The sequence below is a fragment of the Corythoichthys intestinalis genome, chromosome 9 (assembly GCF_030265065.1).
Source record: "Corythoichthys intestinalis isolate RoL2023-P3 chromosome 9, ASM3026506v1, whole genome shotgun sequence".
Classification (NCBI taxonomy): Eukaryota; Metazoa; Chordata; class Actinopteri; order Syngnathiformes; family Syngnathidae; genus Corythoichthys; species Corythoichthys intestinalis.
In genome coordinates, this window is record NC_080403.1 from 30,844,948 (window position 1) to 30,863,762 (window position 18,815).

The window sequence follows — 18,815 nt, forward strand, 5'->3', positions numbered from 1 at the left end:
TCTCAAGCACCAATTGGGGTTATCATTCGTTTTACACATCTTGCCAGATGGAAGGTGTTGTAAAGTTAGGTGTTTTAAATAAATGTTCATCCTATTCCGTTCGATTCTACTTAAATAAATGCTTGCTGCCAATGCATACCAGATGTGGATGTTTTCACTCGATCTGAATAGTAGTGTAATTGTTGCTTTTCTCACTGTGGCAGATCCTTTACATATACATCCTTTATATCAGTCAGCGCACAAAAAATGCCCAATTTAGCTATTTCGACAATTCATTCTGAACTGATGTTTGTGTAAAACAACACACGATTCTAAATCCATGAGAAGAAATATATCTATGGCGGAAAACACTCAGGTGACTTGAAGTTCCGCTCTGAGAACCGCAATTTGGCCAAATTTCAAAGTTGTCCTATATGCATGTGAGATACATCATTGGAAAGCTTAAAATCTCAATTTTCTGGGGGAAGAAAATTTTTGACTAGGAGGGCATTTTTAAAGAATTTTTTATTTTTTAAACAGCAAAACTAACTGGAGGTGAGAGCACGCGAGAGCATAATTAAAGACGCCATGATTTTAACGAGATATTATCCCATACTTAGCTCTTTTCGATCCAAAAACTCCATATAGCATGTATGAAGACACAGCTGTGAATGGCCACAGCCAGATTTTTGGGGATTTTATGGGTGAAACATGGTAATATAACAAGGGTCGCGAGTGGTTTAGATTTTCATTTTCATATACTTACTCTATTAAGTGGTTTTTTTCTGTTTCTTTGTTTGGATCGATTATTTATCATCTAAAATATTGGGGGAAATGCGACAATGATGAAAAAAAATACAATTTAAGCGATAGTTATGAGGTAGATATCCGTGACTTTTTTACAGACGGCAATTTTTTCATTGTGACGTAAATTCTTTAAAAGTTTAAAACATGCGAGTGAATAATTGAATAAGTGAATAAAAAGCCTTTTATTTTATTTTTTTAACTAAATACAGTGGTACCTCGACGTGATCGCTTCGACACAAGATCTTTTCGACATCCGACGTAAAATTTGACTGGCCATTTGTTTCTACATCCGACGACATGTTGGAAATACGACGATTTTTGACAGTTTCTTTGTTTTCTCGCAAGACTGACGCACGGCTGATTTTCTTGTGAGAGAAATCAACGCGGTGCGTTCAGGTACAGCAAAAAAGTCCGCCACATTAAAACCCGATTGTAATTACATTATTACAGGTATAATTATTATTATTATTGTTGCTATTATTATATATTCAATTATTCTGATTTTTATTCATAATTTATTTGTTTTGCTCTTTTTAATTGCTATTTGCAATAGTAACAGCATTTCTTAAGGATTTAGTATAGGTTTTGGGGCTGTGGAACGAATTAATGGAATTACAATGTATTGATGGGAAAATCCTGCTCGACATACGGCCATTTCGACTTACAAACAAGGTCCTGGAACGAATTAACTTCGTATGTAGAGGTACCACTGTATTAGACATCAATTATGATCGATTACTTACCTTTTTTTTATGGCTAGGTTGGCTAGGTTGAAACAAAAGCGGTTGCGCGACGTCTGTAAATGGGGATTTCCAGGGTAAAACTTACAAATTAAAAATAGTTCGGGGGCTTACTGCGCCAAGAATCTGCTATTGCAGCATATAGACATATTGTTCTATCAAACACAACAGTTCTTTTGGCTTAAAATGCAGCAGTTTATTTTAAAGAGGGGTGCAAGAGCAGAAACTGCTTTTCCAGCCTTGTCTGTGTTTTCCGCCCAATAACGTTGTCAATAGCAATACATTTGCACACAGCTACACTCATGATTATTATCTATAGGAATGCATTAAAAAAAAAAACTTTGAGCTACTCTATTTACAACCAAGGGTTTCTATGCATTTGTATTGATTGATAGAAACACTGCAGTTTTCAACATTGCAATTTATCATAAATGGTTGTCGTGAACTTATGGTGTACCTGTGTGGTCAGAAAAGTGAGTGAAGGAGTCTATGACCACACAGCTTGTGTACAAAAAAAATTAGTTCCATATTTTCATCTGCATATCTCCCTTAGATCCACAGTCGAAGACTGCCACCCCCACAGCCATCCTCTCTATGGTCACGGTGTTTGCAAGTGGCCTGGATGTGAAGCGGTGTTCGACGATTTCCCTTCATTCTTGAAGTAAGTAAAAAGCATATACTCAGAGCTACAGCTCTATTCTAAAGTTCGAAGTGTATGTCCTTTTAAGTCGTTGACATGTTTTGTGGCACCTTCAACACAAATGCACGGTAACAAAAGCTAGTTGTTATTCCTGAGTGGGTGCCTGGGACAGTCCTCTCTTGACAAGGGTACACAGCCCGAGTCTCCCTTGGAGGACGCCATGGGCCTCTAATTCCTGTGATAAGTGCAGTTCCCATGGTGATGGGGACCATTTTTCCCAAACAAACAACCGTAGGATGTTTATCCGTAGCAGGCCACACTTTGGGCGCACTGCATGTTTGCCCTTGTCATCGGACTATGGGGATTTGTTGTTTGTCTTTGACTGCTTTCCTTGACTTGTAGTCTATTTCTGTCTTTCTTTTAACCTTAGTATGTTTTATTTATTTGTTTTTCTTTTTTTGTTCCACAAAATATAATTGTAGTCCATTCCATCGTTGTGTTCTACTGCCAATGTTTGACCATGTATGAAGTTGTACCACTTTATTTTCGACAAAAACACCTGCTTTTAAATTACAACTCAGGAGCAGATTAAACTCTGTTCAGCCAAGCGCAGACTGTTGTTGTTTTACATCACGATTCTCTGCCTGAGACCCCACGTTTGCTTATCAACCTAGTGTGCAGTGCGCTCTCGTTAATCCAGCACATAACAGCACCATGGTTACGGAGAGGATGAAAACATCTGCGTTGTGGCAGCAGATCAATGGCTCACTGTCACCCCGGATTAGTATTACTTTAAACAAGATATGACACAATTCCATTATCCAAAAACAAGCACTTGCACAGTTTCTCAACAGACACAGGCACAAAGGTGTCAGAGACGAGTCAAAGTTTGATGCTTGGTCAATAGAGTGAACCTCGCCACTTTTCCCTTCAAACTTTGTGCCCTCAGTCCATCACAGATTTTTGTTTCTTTTAAGTAAAAAATAAAAAAATAAATACAGATGAACTGTCCTGATCCGATCATGCAGTCCCACTCTTCCTGCACCTTTTCTTGGTCAGGGAGTGCATTGGAGTTGCTTATTAAAGTTAATGATGATTGACAGACGTTAAGGTTTGATCTTGCCAGAGATGCCTGAAAGCCAAAATGTGAAAGCACCAAATGCATCAATCATCATTTAAATTGTTAAACAGTTGCTGTGGCAACTCATTGTGTGGAAGTGAGCCGCTTGAGCGGATTTGAGTGGACTCACCCAATGAAGCATTTAATAAAGACAAGCATTTTTGTACTTTATTCTTTTTTTAAAATAATTCTGTGGGACAGTAACATTTTTAATATCATAATTATCACACTTGAAGTGTTAAAAAAACATTTACAGACTTCATAATGTATTGACAAGACACAGGACGCGGGGCCGATAAATAGGGGACCTGCATTGTTGGCAAGGCCGTCAAAGCTGACCGAGTGGAATCAAAGACAAAGAGCTTTTTTCGTTGAAAATTCTTGTGAATACATGCTGAAATCCCCGAATTCTTTATATATATGGACGTAAAATAGTCTCGATTCTTGATTAAAGCAAAAAAAAAAAAAGAAAAAAAACATGCAGTTAGCGTTTATTTTACGTAAATATGTCGAAGTACAATGCCAGTCTGTTAGTGAATTTAGCTAGCGGCCGCCTGATGTAAACAGAGCTTTTCCGATGGAAATTCTTGTGAATAAATGCTTAAATCCCCGAATTTTTTATAGATATGGACGTAAAACAGTCTCGATTCCTGATTAAAAGCACAAAAAAAAAAAAAAAAAAAAAAAGTGTAATTAGCGTTTATTTTACGTAAATATGTCGAAGTACGATGCTAGTCTGTTAATGAATGTAGCTAGCAGCCGCTTGTTGTAAACAGAGCTTTTCCGGTGAAAATTATTGTAAATAAATGCTTACATCCCGGAATTCTTTATAGGTATAGAAGTAAAACAGTCTTGATTCTTGGTTAAAAGAAGAAAAAAAAATGTGCAGTTAATGTTTATTTTACGTAAATATGTCGAAGTACAAAGCTAGTCTGTTAGTGAATGTAGCTAGCAGCCGCCTGATGTAAACAGAGCTTTACCGGTGAAAATTCTTGTGAATAAATGCTTAAATCCCTGAATTCTTTATAGATATGGACGTAAAACAGGGACGATTCTTGGTTAAAAGCAAACAATCCGAGCAGGTAGCATTTATTTTACGAAAATATGTCGAAGGACGATGCTAGTCCGTAGCAGTTAATTTCTCCAACTGATTTTTTTCACAACGTTTCAAAACACATGCATGGTACAAAAAATATAATAATTACCTAGAATCTTCAAACAAATCACTCCTGAGACAATCATTCCTGTCTGTATGCCGTACAGTTTTCTTACTTTTTCAACTAAATCCGGCATTACATATGCTGCGTGCGTGTGTTTGTGAATAACTCCTCTTGATGTGGGCGGCCCCCCGCTTGAAGGGGAGGCGCAGTATGTGCCCGAGGTGACCTGTCAATACCATTATGAAATCTATGCCATTTATTAAAATATATCAGTATACTCTTTTTTTTTAATTATTATTATTATTTTTTATTAATTAATTTTTTAAATGAAACACGTCTTATATGTATCTCTTTCCAATGCTAAATCCGAATAAATACATTGAGCAAACTTAACGCGGCGGGTTCTGGTCCCCATTAACTGCGAAAAACTATGTTTTGAATCTAGTTTTGATAGTTTGGATAAATCCACTCATATTCCAGCTGGCCTTTAAAGTGTCTATGACACAGGTTGTTTGTTAGTAAATAATGAAAGCACGCTGTGCCGCTTTCAAAAAGAAAGTCTTTGTAGTATTTTCATCTAAATTTGATGAACATGCCATATTCAGATAGGCATTATACCCAAACTCACACACGTACACACCATGCTTATACATTTTTTGGTGGCTTTGAGGGTGTGCTTTTAAATCATTCACTCTTTATTGTTTTCTGACATTGCCTCACCCTTTGTTTATATAGAAGCGAAGGGAATTAAATTCTGGGCACACAGTAGAACTCTCCCTAACAATGTCTGTAAGTGCACTCTGCTTTGTTTTTACAAGTGTTTTTATCATGGCAACATCTTGTTTACTTTAGTAGCCTGCTCAAACTGCTTGGAACATGTTAAGAAAACATTTGGGGAGAGTCTCCACAAAGCTGCCTTTGTCCAACAGCAGGCTAGTGTGCGAGCAGCGCACCAAGGTGTTAACTCCCAAACCCTTAAGCACTTCCACATGAAGCCAAGCAACTGATACTGCAGGTCTCTGAAAAGTGTAAAAAATAATAACAATAAATGTATTTAGTGCACTTACCAAAGTCTCCTAAAGATTCAATTCAATTCAATTCAATTTTATTTGTATAGCCCCCAATCAAGGACGAATTGTTGAAACTTTAAGAGCTATCAGTCTAAATGTAGAGTCAGCAGAACACACACTGTGTACCAGACAGAAAGAAAGGTGTGGAGGACTCTAATGTCAACCACATTTAAGCGTCACATGCCAACAGTAACAACTATCACAGGTCTGAAATGTTGTTTTAAACTATGTGTATTTATTCAGTTTTAAAGAAAATATGACCATACCTACATGCGCTATCTTGATAAACACAACACACCGATCCCTGTTTCTGTTTTCCAGCTCAAAACACAGAGATGTGTGGTTAGAGCTTGGTGTGTGTTATTTTTTTTTTTTTTTTTAGGCGGTCAAGATTGAAGTCTGCTATGTCCAGGGGTCAGAGCCAGTGCAACACTGCAGTGCCCTCTAGTGCTGCATTGTCTGCAAGCCAAAACAACATAATGTCAAATGAGATATATCATCGAGAGCAACATAAGAAATCATATGCGTTGGATTGCTGAAAAATTACGATACTATAAAATGGTGCTACATAATTAATGATTATATTTATAGCTGTGATGCATGTAATATGTGTACATTCTAATTCAACGATAAAGGCATTTACAAACAAGATTGAAAAAGAAAATCTTAGCCTAAAGATAACTTAGCCTGGTTGCTGTTCTCAGTCATTACAAATGGGATAAATATTCAGCAAACTAACTGACATTCAAATTATTGTGTTACTGGAATGTCTTGAGTTGACATGTTTTATTGTGCCATTTACATTAAACATTGTCAGTCTGCTACAGAGCTTTTAAAAGTGGCTCCATTTGAAGTCCAAAAAGTGACACATGCCAACATTCATAGTCTCTCTCGTTGTCAATTCCCCGTACCCGGCGCTCTCGTGTCCAGACAGTTCTCTCAAGGCCGCATTAGGGCCATTTGAATATTTCATTTCCTATTAATTATGCACTGTGACTCTCCATGTCATTAGAAGAAATAAAGTGGAATGTAACAAAGGATGAAAAGAAGCAGGGCATATGTCGCCTATGAACAGGGAAATTTCAAAGCTGCTCACGTAGGCTTCCCTTCATTGAAAATTCAGTCTTTGCCAGTTAAAGTGAAGTTGAAGCGTCTTTACCTATTATTTTCTCCTTTGAAAATTTGGAACGTACAGAAATATTTACCAGTTTCATTTACCGCCCCACTTAAATTGAATTGGCATTATTTGACTCAAACTAAGGAAAGAAAGCTCATAGAAATACGATACGTTTATTATTTTTTTGGGCTGTCAAACAATTAAAATTTTTAATCCAGTTAATTTCAGTTTAAAAATTAATTAATCGTAATTCATCGCAATTCAAACCATCTATAAAATATGCCATATTTTTCTGTAAATTATTGTTGGAATGGAAAGATAAGACACAAGACGGATATAAACATTCAACATACGGTACATAAGTACTGTATTTGTTTATTATAACAATAAATCAACAAGATGGCATTAACATTATTAACATTCTCTTTAAGCGATCCATGGATAGAAAGATTTTTACTTCTTAAAAGATAAATATTAGTACAAGTTATAGAAATTTTATATTAAAACCCCTCTTAATGTTTTCGTTTTATTAAAATTTGTAAAATTTTCAATCAAAAAATAAACTAGTAGCTCGCCATTGTGGATGTCAATAATTACAACATGCTCACTCATGGTACTAATCCATAAAATCAGTTGGACCCAAACGCCAGCAGAGGGCACCAAACACCAAAAAAAAAGTAACAAGCGGACATTACACTGTAGTCATTTTAGTCTGTTTGAGCGGGGCATGTGCGTTAATGGCGTCAAATATTTTAACGTGATTAATTTAAAAAATCAATTACCGCCCGCTAATGCGATAATTTTGACAGCCCTAATTATTTTATAATATTTTATCTGAATGCTGTGTCAACACAGCAATTAATTTCAAATGCCTAGTGTTTGTCAGTTTTTCAAAGTGTGTTTAAAACACTGTTAGCCCTTCCACTTTGTTAGCATATGAGTGGCATAAAATGACACGCATTAAATCCGGGCAACAATAAGAATAGTACCCACACTATGTAGTCACTGACTAGTTTTGATTTGCTGTGGGAATGACAGTAAAAAGTGCATTTATAATGCGCGGGTTCTTTCCACACCTTGCTCCCGTCTCCTGGCGCCAATGTGTGGGCTCCGAGACAAGCCTGGTGACAGTGACCTACATGGTCACTGAAGATGTGATATAATTTATGATATATATAATATATTGGATCCATTAGTGAGCATAATGAAGTAGTGAAATGAAAGGGTATTTGTGAAATCAGTTCAAACATCCTGCTCGGATTATGATTAAATGATTAATGAAATGCCCCTGCATAAGCATTTTCAAACAGTAATTCATGCGCTGGCTGATAAAATTCCTCCAATCATATTTCCTTCACTCGTGAACCTTATCTGCACCATTTTATATGAATCATAGGAGGGGGGGGGGGGGGGGGGGGGGGCTTGTCTGGCGTCTGCCGAGCTACTTATTTAGATTAGTTATAAAAGTAGAGGAAAAGAGAATATATTTTCCTGTATAAAATGATCACGTATAATTATATCCATAACTCAAGTTACTGACAGATCCCATTTACTTTTTATGTTTTCCTGGGTGTTATATAAAAAATATTTAGATATATTTTAATTGCACACATAAGGAGGAACACAGATATACATGTGCAAATGAAAATCTAGTGTAATCAAAAGAACATAACAAAACCTACAGTTCCTCAGTTATTTCAGTCATTTCACTTATCTGTCATCCATTTATCCTCAAAAGGTATTTATTCGTTTCAGGCACTGGCTGTTAGAACTGTACATAGTATTCTCTTTGCAACTATTTCCAGTGCCTCTTGCACTTTGCCTGGTTAGATGGGATCATTAAAACTGACTTCACAGGAGTGTTTTCTGACATCAAACAACTCAAATGCTGCAGCAAGTGAAACTGACGCATGAGTTTTTTGTGTTCTCTGCTTTTTGTTTTCTAGGCATCTTAACAATGAGCACGCTTTGGATGACAGGAGCACCGCCCAGTGTCGGGTCCAAATGCAGGTCGTACAACAGCTGGAGCTGCAGGTATTGTCTTAGCTTTTGTATCGGACCAAATATTTATGTCTTCTTCCCCTGACAATGCCTTTGCATCTAACGTCTCCAACCCCCATCCGCCACAGGGTCACCCATAGAGGCCCAATGACATAAATTTGTACATCTGCAAGTAACCGGTCATTAAAAATGTGTTATGAATGCATGACAGCTAGAAAAAGATATATGAAGTGCCCGGAGCTAAGTGGAGTAGATAATTACGTTTTGTACATTACTGGGTTTAAAAGTTATTTATGACCAACTCTTTTGCGCTAAGAATAAAATACGAAAAAATCTCACGCAGAGGGGACAGGAAATAAGTTTTGAATTACAGCAAGTGATAGAAGAAATAAGTTCATGTTCATGGGTTATATCTGTGTATTTGTAGCTATTTCTTTTTCTGTTTTTAGTTTTGATTTTCTGCAAGAAAGGAAAAAAAATGCCAATAAAATATCTATAAAAATAACTCACGCGCATTCCCTTTTTAAGACAGACTTCATGTTTAAAGGATATAGTGGAGAAAAAAAGTAAAAATGTCTTAAAAATATAACTTGTTTTTATAATTTAGTGGAATATTAGATATACACTCTACATGTTTCTTACATGATACTTGTGCCTAACTCTATGCAGTAATGTATATTCTTCAGATTGATGTGTGGCATTCATCAGACTTACCTTTCTTATTCAGTGTTGACAATTTGTAATTGAAGCACATAGATTGATGAAAATTTTATTCATTATCAGGTTCAGAAATGTATTTCATTGCCAATAATAATTTTTGACCACAATAAAAAATGATCCGTGAATCTGTAATGAATTGTTTGTACTCATTAAAAAAATGTAAAAAGTCATACGTTCTCTTCTTTTCCAGCTAGCAAAAGACAAAGAGCGTCTGCAAGCAATGATGACACACCTTCATGTTAAATCTACAGAGCCCAAAGCCACCCCGCAACCGGTGAGCGAGCCCATCATACATCTCTCGTCCCTCCCCCATTCCTTTGTTTGTCTTAATTGGCACACATGTATCCATTAATCTGGCCCTCTGTCTTCTTATTTTATCTAGTAAATAAAAACAGCTGTTGTCTCAAGGGAGGTAGTATATATTGTTGGGACCACATCTGCTGACATCCGAGATTCAATTTAGTGACAGAGATAAAGTGCAGATGAACAGCTTCGTCTCAGTAACTGAATAGAAGCACTCCCTGTTTGGCAAGTGTGATTATTATTATAATTGTTATTATTAAAGTCAAATAATAGACATCTGTATCACACTTAAGTAAGCTTAAAGGACATGTATGTTGTTTAAATTAGGGGTGTCAAACGATTAAAATTTTTAATCGAGTTAATTACAGCTTAAAAATTAATCGTAATTAATCGCAATTAATCGCAATTCAAACCATCTTCAAAATATGCCATATTTTTCTGTAAATTATTGTTTGAATGGAAAGATAAGACACAAGATGGATATATACATTCAACATACGGTACATAAGTACTGTATTTCTTTACTATAACAATAAATTAACAAGATGGCATTACCCTTATTAACATTTTCTTAAAGCGATCCATGGATAGAAAGACTTGTAGTTCTTAAAAGATAAATGTTAGTACAAGTTATAGAAATTTTATATTAAAACCCCTCTTTATGTTTTCGTTTTAATAAAATTTGTAAAATTTTCAATCAAAAAATAAACTAGTAGCCCGCCATTGTTGATGTCAATAATTACTTACACAATGTTCATGGGTACTGAAGCCTATAAAATCAGTCGCACCCAAGCGCCAGCAGAAGGCGGCAAAACTCCGAAAAACACAACAAGTACACCTTTCACTGTGCTGCCATTTTAATCTGTTTGAGCAGGGCATTTGTGCGTTAATTGCGTCAAATATTTTAACGGGATTAATCTAAAGAATTAATTACCGCTCGTTAACGCGATAATTTTGACAGCCCTAGTTTAAATATTAAATTAATTAACATTATGTTTTAAGTAGGTACAAATATGTGGAATCATAACATAAGTAATGATGAAAAATTAAAAAGTAAGTAACTTTATACGGATTGGTAAGCTATAGGTTGAGCTCAATTGTCTTTTTCAAAATATTTACCCTATGTATATAAATGTACTATAAAATACATGGTTTGATGAAAAATATTAAAATATACATATAACTAAGTTTATATTATGCTATCAAATGTAATCCTTATCCTAAATCGACAACTGCTTAAATTGTGTCATCTTAAGGGCGTTGACTATTCTGTCATGTCATTTTGAAGGGACCATGTATCAGTCTGAATGACAGTTCTTTTATTGCACCAAGAGCCAAAGATCATTGTACTGCTGTGCCTGAATTCAAAACCACACATGCACAGACATACGGTAAATCACAATACACAAGTAGAAGTGCTGTCTCTCATCACGCTGTACGGCTTGGATCATTTATTTGCGCTCCCCTATTGATGTGCACAAGCTACATGTGCACTTGTCTCTGCAGTAACAGTCAACATAGCATGCCCGAAGACATCAAAAGACAACAACAAAAGACTGTCTGTTCAAGCTGTCCCTGTGTCACACACTGATTGTGGAGATTAGAGTGTAAAAAGTGGGCTCTGACACATCAGCATTTGTATATGAAAAGTAGTTGAGGCGACAGATAGCATCTTGGGTCGCTTTGTCCCTGCGGCCTATGAGAACCACGGTGTCAGAAATCAACAGGAACACACTACGGGGGAGCCAGGATTTTTATGGAAATTAACAGGCTACTTTTTATAAAACTTGTTCCACTAACCACAGCAATCTGCTATCAAGTTGCTACAATGTGATACATACCTGTATGACTGGCTCGGCAAACATATTTCCCAGTAATTGCTTGTTACGCATTTCTCTGATGTTGCATATAATAAAAGCATGTTTAAGTATCCAGTTGCCATTATGAAGCAATCAATTGTAAGTTTACATTTAGTCATGATCGATGCTGACTAATCGGTTGCCTGTGAAATTAAATAACAAAATTCAAATTATTGTCATAAGATGGATGAGATGGGGGTTAAAAACAAATGTGTCGCATTACCAATGCGTGCGTGTGCTTGCGCTCGGTGTCACCAAGCATTCTTGTCAGAAATCTGACCTTTTACGCCATACATAATTGAGGAGGGACTTTTTGTTTATTTTCTTTAGCAGCTTGCCGAGTCAAAGCCAGTATAATTAGATCACCAATTACCATTTAATTAATTTCTGTCTGAAGTCTCATTTTGTCTGTACGCTGGAGTGAGTCCAAATGGTGAGGCAAACAAAGGCCAGGCTATTACCAGCCTGTCTGGCCTATTGTTGCAACCTCTCTGTGTTTATGACCAGGGAATATGGATGAAACGAGAAACAAAGCCGGCTAATCCCCAAGAAGAGAAGTCAACATACTATTGATAGCATTGTGCAAGTGTGATTTATTTTGTTCGTGATTCTCAGTCGCTCTTCCTTTTCTACCGTTGGTGAGCGCGGATAAATGTGATTTTTGATAGTCTCTTCTACATCCTTGCATCTGGAAGTAGAAATAGCCAGATAATCTTTCTGCAAATGAATTGTAAGGGGTAATGTGTATGTGTCATAACTTTTCATGCTAATTAATAGCTCGGGTAAGGGTCAGACACAAATTTTCCACTTCACTGCTTCTGTAGTGAGGGACGCCTGGCACATCCCTCCCAGCTGCCTGAAGCCATGCTATACCTTTTGAGCATTTGCTATAATTAGTTTACCTTGTAGCAGATATTACTTAGCCCCACCGTGGACACAGGCCTCAGACAACTACTCACTACCTTTACCGGACCGTCGTCAATAGGTCAAATTTTAGTGGTCGGTCTAAAGCAGAAGTCGTTAATCATTGGATCATCGCTATAAGCAGCTTTTAGATGCTGTAATATCATTCAAGTTTATAACTAACCACATTGGAATCTTCCTCTGTCTATTGGGAATTACACATATGCGTTTTTCTATGCTTGTCGTGTCAATGCACTGAGCATTCCAGTGTGCTAGTGAATAGATGAAATGGGCCTGTTTTCAAAAGAGACAATAGATTAAACAAACCAGTCAAGACCAGAATAAGGTGGAATTGGCTGCGTACCCAGAAGAAGGGGGTACTGCAGTGGTATTTTGGGTAGTTTTTTTTATGTGGGGAAGAAGGGAGGTATTGACCAAAGGACGAACTGAGCTCATATCTGTTTTGTTTTCTGTTTCCGGTAGCTGAACTTGGTTTCCAACATTACGTTGTCGAAGTCCGCCCCTCCTGAAGCCTCTCCTCCACTGAGCCTGCCCCAGACCCCCACCACGCCCACGGCACCTCTCACACCCCTATCACAGACTCACTCTGTCATCACAGCCAACAACCTCCACAGCATGGGCCCAATGCGACGGCGTTACTCTGATAAATACAACATGCCCATCTCTCCAGGTATTCAGACGTAATGTTTTGCCTTGCTTCAAGGTTGTCATTAGCAACAGTATAATGAAGCTGATCATCTATGCTACTACAAAAGTTTTTTTTTTTTTTTGGTCTTTGCAGATCTCAGTCAGAACAAAGAATTTTACATGAATGCAGATGTTAGACCACCATTCACGTATGCCTCATTAATAAGACAGGTAATGCTCTACCTTTTTCTGCTCAGAGACCCTATAGGGAGCATGATTCACTTGGAGTTAATAAGTGACAACACACACTGTGCATAACAGAGATGGGCTGGCACAGGCAAAATGAGATGTAACAAGGAAAACCAATCATGATGATCTTACATTTGAAACAAAAATTACTGCAAAAATGAGAAGCAGTTTTTCATGTCAAAATTTTAAACGCAATACAGTGATCCCTCTGTACTTCGCGCTTCAAGCATCGCACCCTCAGTCCATCACGGATTTTTTTTTCAATTAAAAAAAAAAAATACAGATGAGCTGTCCCGAGCCGAGCCCCGTAGTCTCACTCTCCGTCCCTCCCTTTCCCTGCTCTTTGATCGTCAGGTAGTGACTGGAGTTGCTTATTAAAGTTAATAATGATTGACAGAAATTTGGGTTTGAGCTTGCCAGAGACACAAACTTCAAAATGCTGAATGCGTCAATCATCGTTTAACTTGTTAAACTATTGATGTGGCAACTCATTATGCGTAAGTGAGCCCCTAATTTGGCCAACTTTTAAAATTGTCCGATATGCATGTGTGATACATCATTGGAAAGCTTAAAATCTCAATTTTCTGAGGGAAGAAAACTTTTGAACAGGAAGGCATTTAAAAAAAAAATTAACCACCAAAAATTAATCACCAAAACTCCATGAAGCATGTATCACAGAGTGTCAAGACACAGCTGTGAATGGCCACAACTGGATTTCTTAGGGATTTTATGGGTGAAACATGATAATATAACAAGGGTCGCGATGCAAAAATCGCAGACATCAAGGCGTGATCGAGATTTTCATTTTCATATATTTACCCTTTTGAACGTTTCTTTCATTTTTTCCTTGTTTGGATCGATTATTTATCATCTAACATATCGGAGAAAATCCGACAGTAACAAAAAAAATAAAGAATTGACACATAGTTATGAGGTAGATATCCGTGACTTTATTGCAGACACCATTTTTTTCATTGTGACGTAATTTGTTTATAAATTTAAAATATGCGAGTTAATGATTTTTTTAAAGTCGTTTTTTATTTAATCAAAATATAAGACCAATTAATGATTCTAAAAATGACAGACATTTTGAATAATAAATATAATTACTTACCTTGTTTTCATGGCTGAGTTAAAACAAAAAATGATTGCGCGACGTCTGTAAACGGGGGTTTCCGGGGTAAAACGGGCAAATTACAAATCGTTTGAGGGCTTAATGCGCCATAAATCTGCTATGGCAGCATATAGACATATTGTTCTATCAAACACAACAGTTGTTTTGGCTTAAAATACAGCAGTTTCTTTTAAAGAGGAGTGCAAGAGCAGAAACTGCTTTTTCAGTCTTGTCTATGTTTTCCGCCATTTATATATTTTTTAAATTATACTTTGGGGGAAAAGTGAAAAAACATGTCTTATATGTATTGCTTTCCAATGCTAAATCTGAATAAATACATTTAACACAAAAAAAATTGGGAGGGGGGGTGCCACTTCGCGGTTTTTCACTTATCGCGGCGGGTTCTGGTCTCCATTTACCGCAAAAAAACGAGGGATCACTGTATTGGGCACTCCTGACAAGTTGCTAGCTTCACAAAAATTATGAAAGTTTTAGAGTTACTGTTTCGCCTTACTTTGTTGTTCTTCGCCCGCTAAAATTTCCAAATTTTTCACTTCAAACTTAATTTTGCACTTTGTCTTTAAAATATGGCACCCATATTTTATCAGCACGCGCAACCTGTTTGCGAGAAGATGCCATTTCACGGCATATTTAGAACCCTACTGTAGTAATTACAGTAGTCCCGTAGTTGTTTCCAGTAATTTAAAATTCGACTACTTAAAGAAAATTTTAGCATCACAGGGTTTCTTGTTAAATTTGATTATATTTATATTGAAACTGATTATTCATTCTCAAATGATTGCATGCATATGAGAGTAAAGCACATGCAGATGAAAATTTCATTTGATTAGCCATTCCAGTGATTATAACCAAATTCATTTCACACAACAGTAGAGATGGACCTGTTTTAAGAATGCCAGTCAATTATCGTTTGGTACCAGTAATCTGGGATCTCAGGAATTAATCTGAGCTGGCCATAATTGCTGCCCTGTAATCTGCCTGAGAAATGTTTTTGCCTGCCCTTCATGTACAACCACAAAAGGAAATGTATTCAAATCTGCCATTTCAATGAAAAGTGCAGGGCGCTTACTTAAACAGTCAGTACTCTTTGCAGAGTCTCTTCTGTTGTCTGTTTTTCTTCTGAGGACACACACACACTCGCACACAAAAGCTGCCTGCTTCATGTGATTTATTTATCACTTTCTGACAGAGGCAACATTTAAAATATTTGTTTCTGTCACTGTCCTTCATCCAGGCGATCCTCGAATCTCCAGAAAAGCAGCTAACACTAAACGAAATCTACAACTGGTTCACACGAATGTTTGCATATTTTAGACGCAATGCAGCAACGTGGAAGGTAATTTCCTGTTCATCAATTTGCTTATTCAGCCTGCATTTGATACATTCCGACAATGAAATAATGTCAAATAATTGTTTATTTTCAAATCATCCTTTTGTTTTCCAATTCTATGGTAATAAACTCTTTATTCTGTTTTCATGAAGCAAAAACAATCTCACAGTAATTTGTTAGGATGTTCTGTTGGTGGGTGGCTTCCATCCACTTTCCACCAAACCGAAAATGAGCTCACAAATGTACACTCCAAAACAACGCAAACAACTTTTAAAAGAGATGACAGAGAAAGCCAAATATGAGTAGAAAAGTCAAATTAAGAACTGAGAGTCTCTTCTAAGCTTTTGGTGATCAGTCACATGTGGCTGGATCTGACTTTAAACAACCAACTCTCTCTCTCTCTCTCTCTCTCTGTCTTTCTGTAAGTCCAAATTTTGTTCACATTTAGTTGTTGCAATATCTCCAACAGCAGGACTTTTTTGTATTCAGTGCAAGTTTTCAACAGCTAATAAATCACACAATTTTCACATCATAAACTTACTTGAGGAAAAGCATGCAGAATCCTCTTAATCAAGGTTGAATTCTGATGTTACAATTGCATCAGCACGTCTTGCCAGCTATCTGGCCCTCGTCGTTTTTAGATTGAAATGTTACATAAAATAAAACACGTAAAAAATTTTGTGTGGACGCATAAATGTCTAAATTACTTATTTTTGCCAAAAAGCGGGCAGTTTGCCGAAAATACCGGATCATTTAAATATAAAGTTACGCTATTGTGTATGGATAGAAAATACAACATTGCGGCCATCACAAAACAAACAACTTTCTAAGTTGAAAATTCTTGTAAATAAATGCGTACATCCCAATATTTCTATAGATATGAATATAACACAGTCTAGATTTTTGGTTAAAAGCAAAAAAACGAGCAGTTATCATTCGTTTTGCGTAAATATTTCAAGCTACAGTTACGCAATTGTGTATGGATACAAAATCCAACGTTGCGGCTGTCACAAAACAAAGAGCTTTTCAAGTTGAAAGTTCTTGTGAATGAATGCGTACATTCCGGAATTTTTGTAGATAAACAGTCTAGATTCTTGGTTAAAGCAAAAAAACGGGCAGTTATCATTAATTTCACAAAAATATCTCAAGCTATAATTACGCTAATTTTTCATTCAGTTTTTTTACGTTTCAAAGTGCATGCATGGTGCTATTTTATAAAATAATTACCTTGAATTCTCGACCGAAAGACTCTTGACAAATCACTCCTGCCTGCTTGTACGCATTAAAACGTTTGTCCTTTTTCAACCTTAATCCGGTGTTTGAGCGCAGCGTGTGTTTGAGTTTATCACATTGAAAACCACCTCAACACTCTGCCTGGGTCGGCCCCCTCCGGGAAGGCGTGGCACAATGTCTGTAGGAGCTGTCTAGTCAACTGATTGTAAAGTCTATGGCCCTATTTTTAAAATTAGTCTTTTTTTCCCCTATTTGATGCCCAATCTTATTGAACACAAAGCATTTTTTTTCATTGAAATGTTTGCTGATAGAACCTTTTTTCTCTTTGTTTTTACACCAACTGCAGAATGCAGTCCGGCATAATCTTAGTCTACACAAGTGTTTTGTGCGAGTAGAAAACGTAAAAGGGGCGGTGTGGACAGTGGACGAAATAGAGTTCCAAAAGAGACGGCCTCAAAAGATCAGTGGGTAGGTTTGTTCGTTTGAGTTGACTTGATGGGAAGAGGCTGCTGCTGCTGCTGCTCCATCTCATTGTCTGTGTGCCATATCGTCCAAAGTCCCTGCTTGCTTTGGCGTGCCTCCCTTACATGCACTTAAAAATCTTTTGGTGATGCCCCATAACTCACAAAGGCTTTGGCTTATTTTCATTGTGATCCTTACCCTCTCCCCTCCTCCCTATGTTTGTGTGTATGTCTGTTCATGGTCTGTCCCGTCACACACTGCATCTGGCTGTCCCCCGCTGGTTCGCTTTCCCAGGGTGCCATTCGCACCAACCTTTCCCTGCATAAGTGCTTTGCGAGAATAGAGGATGAGTTTGGGTCCTATTGGACTGTTGATGATGAGGAGTTTAAGCGTGGCCGACACATACAGCGAGGCCGCCCTCGGAAATACGCCGTCGATGAGAGCTTTGACGAGCTGCTTGTACAGTAAGCAATTTCGCCTGTCCCTCTGCAAACACCAAAGCCAAAGCCCTCTACACCCGCCACCTTCACCCATGCATGCTCCTCCATCAGTGTTGCTATGACGCATTGATCCATAATGCTTTTGGTCTTCAACTTATTCTTGCTTCCCATGCACTTCAGTGTGTTGAAAGATACTTTGTTCTACTCTAAAGCTTTAATATTGTCATTACAACAGCAGTAAATGTATTTTACCCTAATGCCAAGTGCATTGATTTTTTTTATTAGTAAATATGATACCGTAGTTCAGAAATGAATGCAAGGTGAGAAGTAAGCCCGTGTCTATAATATATTTTTTCTGTTTGTAGAAGTCCTGCATTGGTGAAGAATATTCAAACAAGCTTGGGCTATGGACCGACACTTTCTGCTGCATTTCAGGTGAAAATTGTAAGATGTCTCTGGGAGAAATGTAAATATAAATCTAAAACATCCTTCTTTATTTAATTTTCTTGTCACCAAATGTCATGGATGTACAGTGATTCCTAGCTACTTCGCGCTTCAAACTTTGCGCCCAGATTTTTTTTCAATTAAGAAATAAGTAAATAAATACAGATGAGGTGTCACGATCCGATCATGTTGTCTCCCTCCTGCTGCTTTTCTTGGTCAGGCAATGCACTGGAGTTGCGTATTAAAGTTAACAATGATTGACAGACGGTAAGGTTTGATCCTGCCAGAGACACTTGGAAGCTGAAACTTCAAAGTGGTGCATGCGTCAATCATCGGTTAGCTTGTTAAACAGTTGCTGTGGCAACTCATTGTGTGTAAATGAATTGAGTGGATTCACTCAATGAAGCATTTAATAAGGACAAGTATTTTTCTACTTTATTCCTGTTTTGAAATAA

At 37.2% G+C, this 18,815-nt stretch overlaps 1 protein-coding gene across 12 annotated transcripts in view; it reads left to right on the forward strand.

Annotated features, from left to right (window-relative positions):
• Positions 1-18,815, forward strand: part of foxp1b (forkhead box P1b) — a 251,941-nt gene that overhangs the window by 221,884 nt on the left and 11,242 nt on the right. For 7 of the 12 annotated variants that reach the window (XM_057845258.1, XM_057845259.1, XM_057845263.1 and 4 more), the window contains 8 exons: positions 2,080-2,187; positions 8,580-8,667; positions 9,545-9,628; positions 12,903-13,110; positions 13,222-13,298; positions 15,686-15,787; positions 17,771-17,940; positions 18,282-18,351. In XM_057845258.1, coding sequence (XP_057701241.1) covers positions 2,080-2,187; positions 8,580-8,667; positions 9,545-9,628; positions 12,903-13,110; positions 13,222-13,298; positions 15,686-15,787; positions 17,771-17,940; positions 18,282-18,351 — 907 coding nt within the window. Of the gene's footprint in view, positions 1-2,079; positions 2,188-8,579; positions 8,668-9,544; positions 9,629-12,902; positions 13,111-13,221; positions 13,299-15,685; positions 15,788-17,360; positions 17,483-17,770; positions 17,941-18,281; positions 18,352-18,815 lie in introns of those variants that run through there. The other 5 variants (XM_057845262.1, XM_057845260.1, XM_057845261.1 and 2 more) reach the window with 3 other exon arrangements.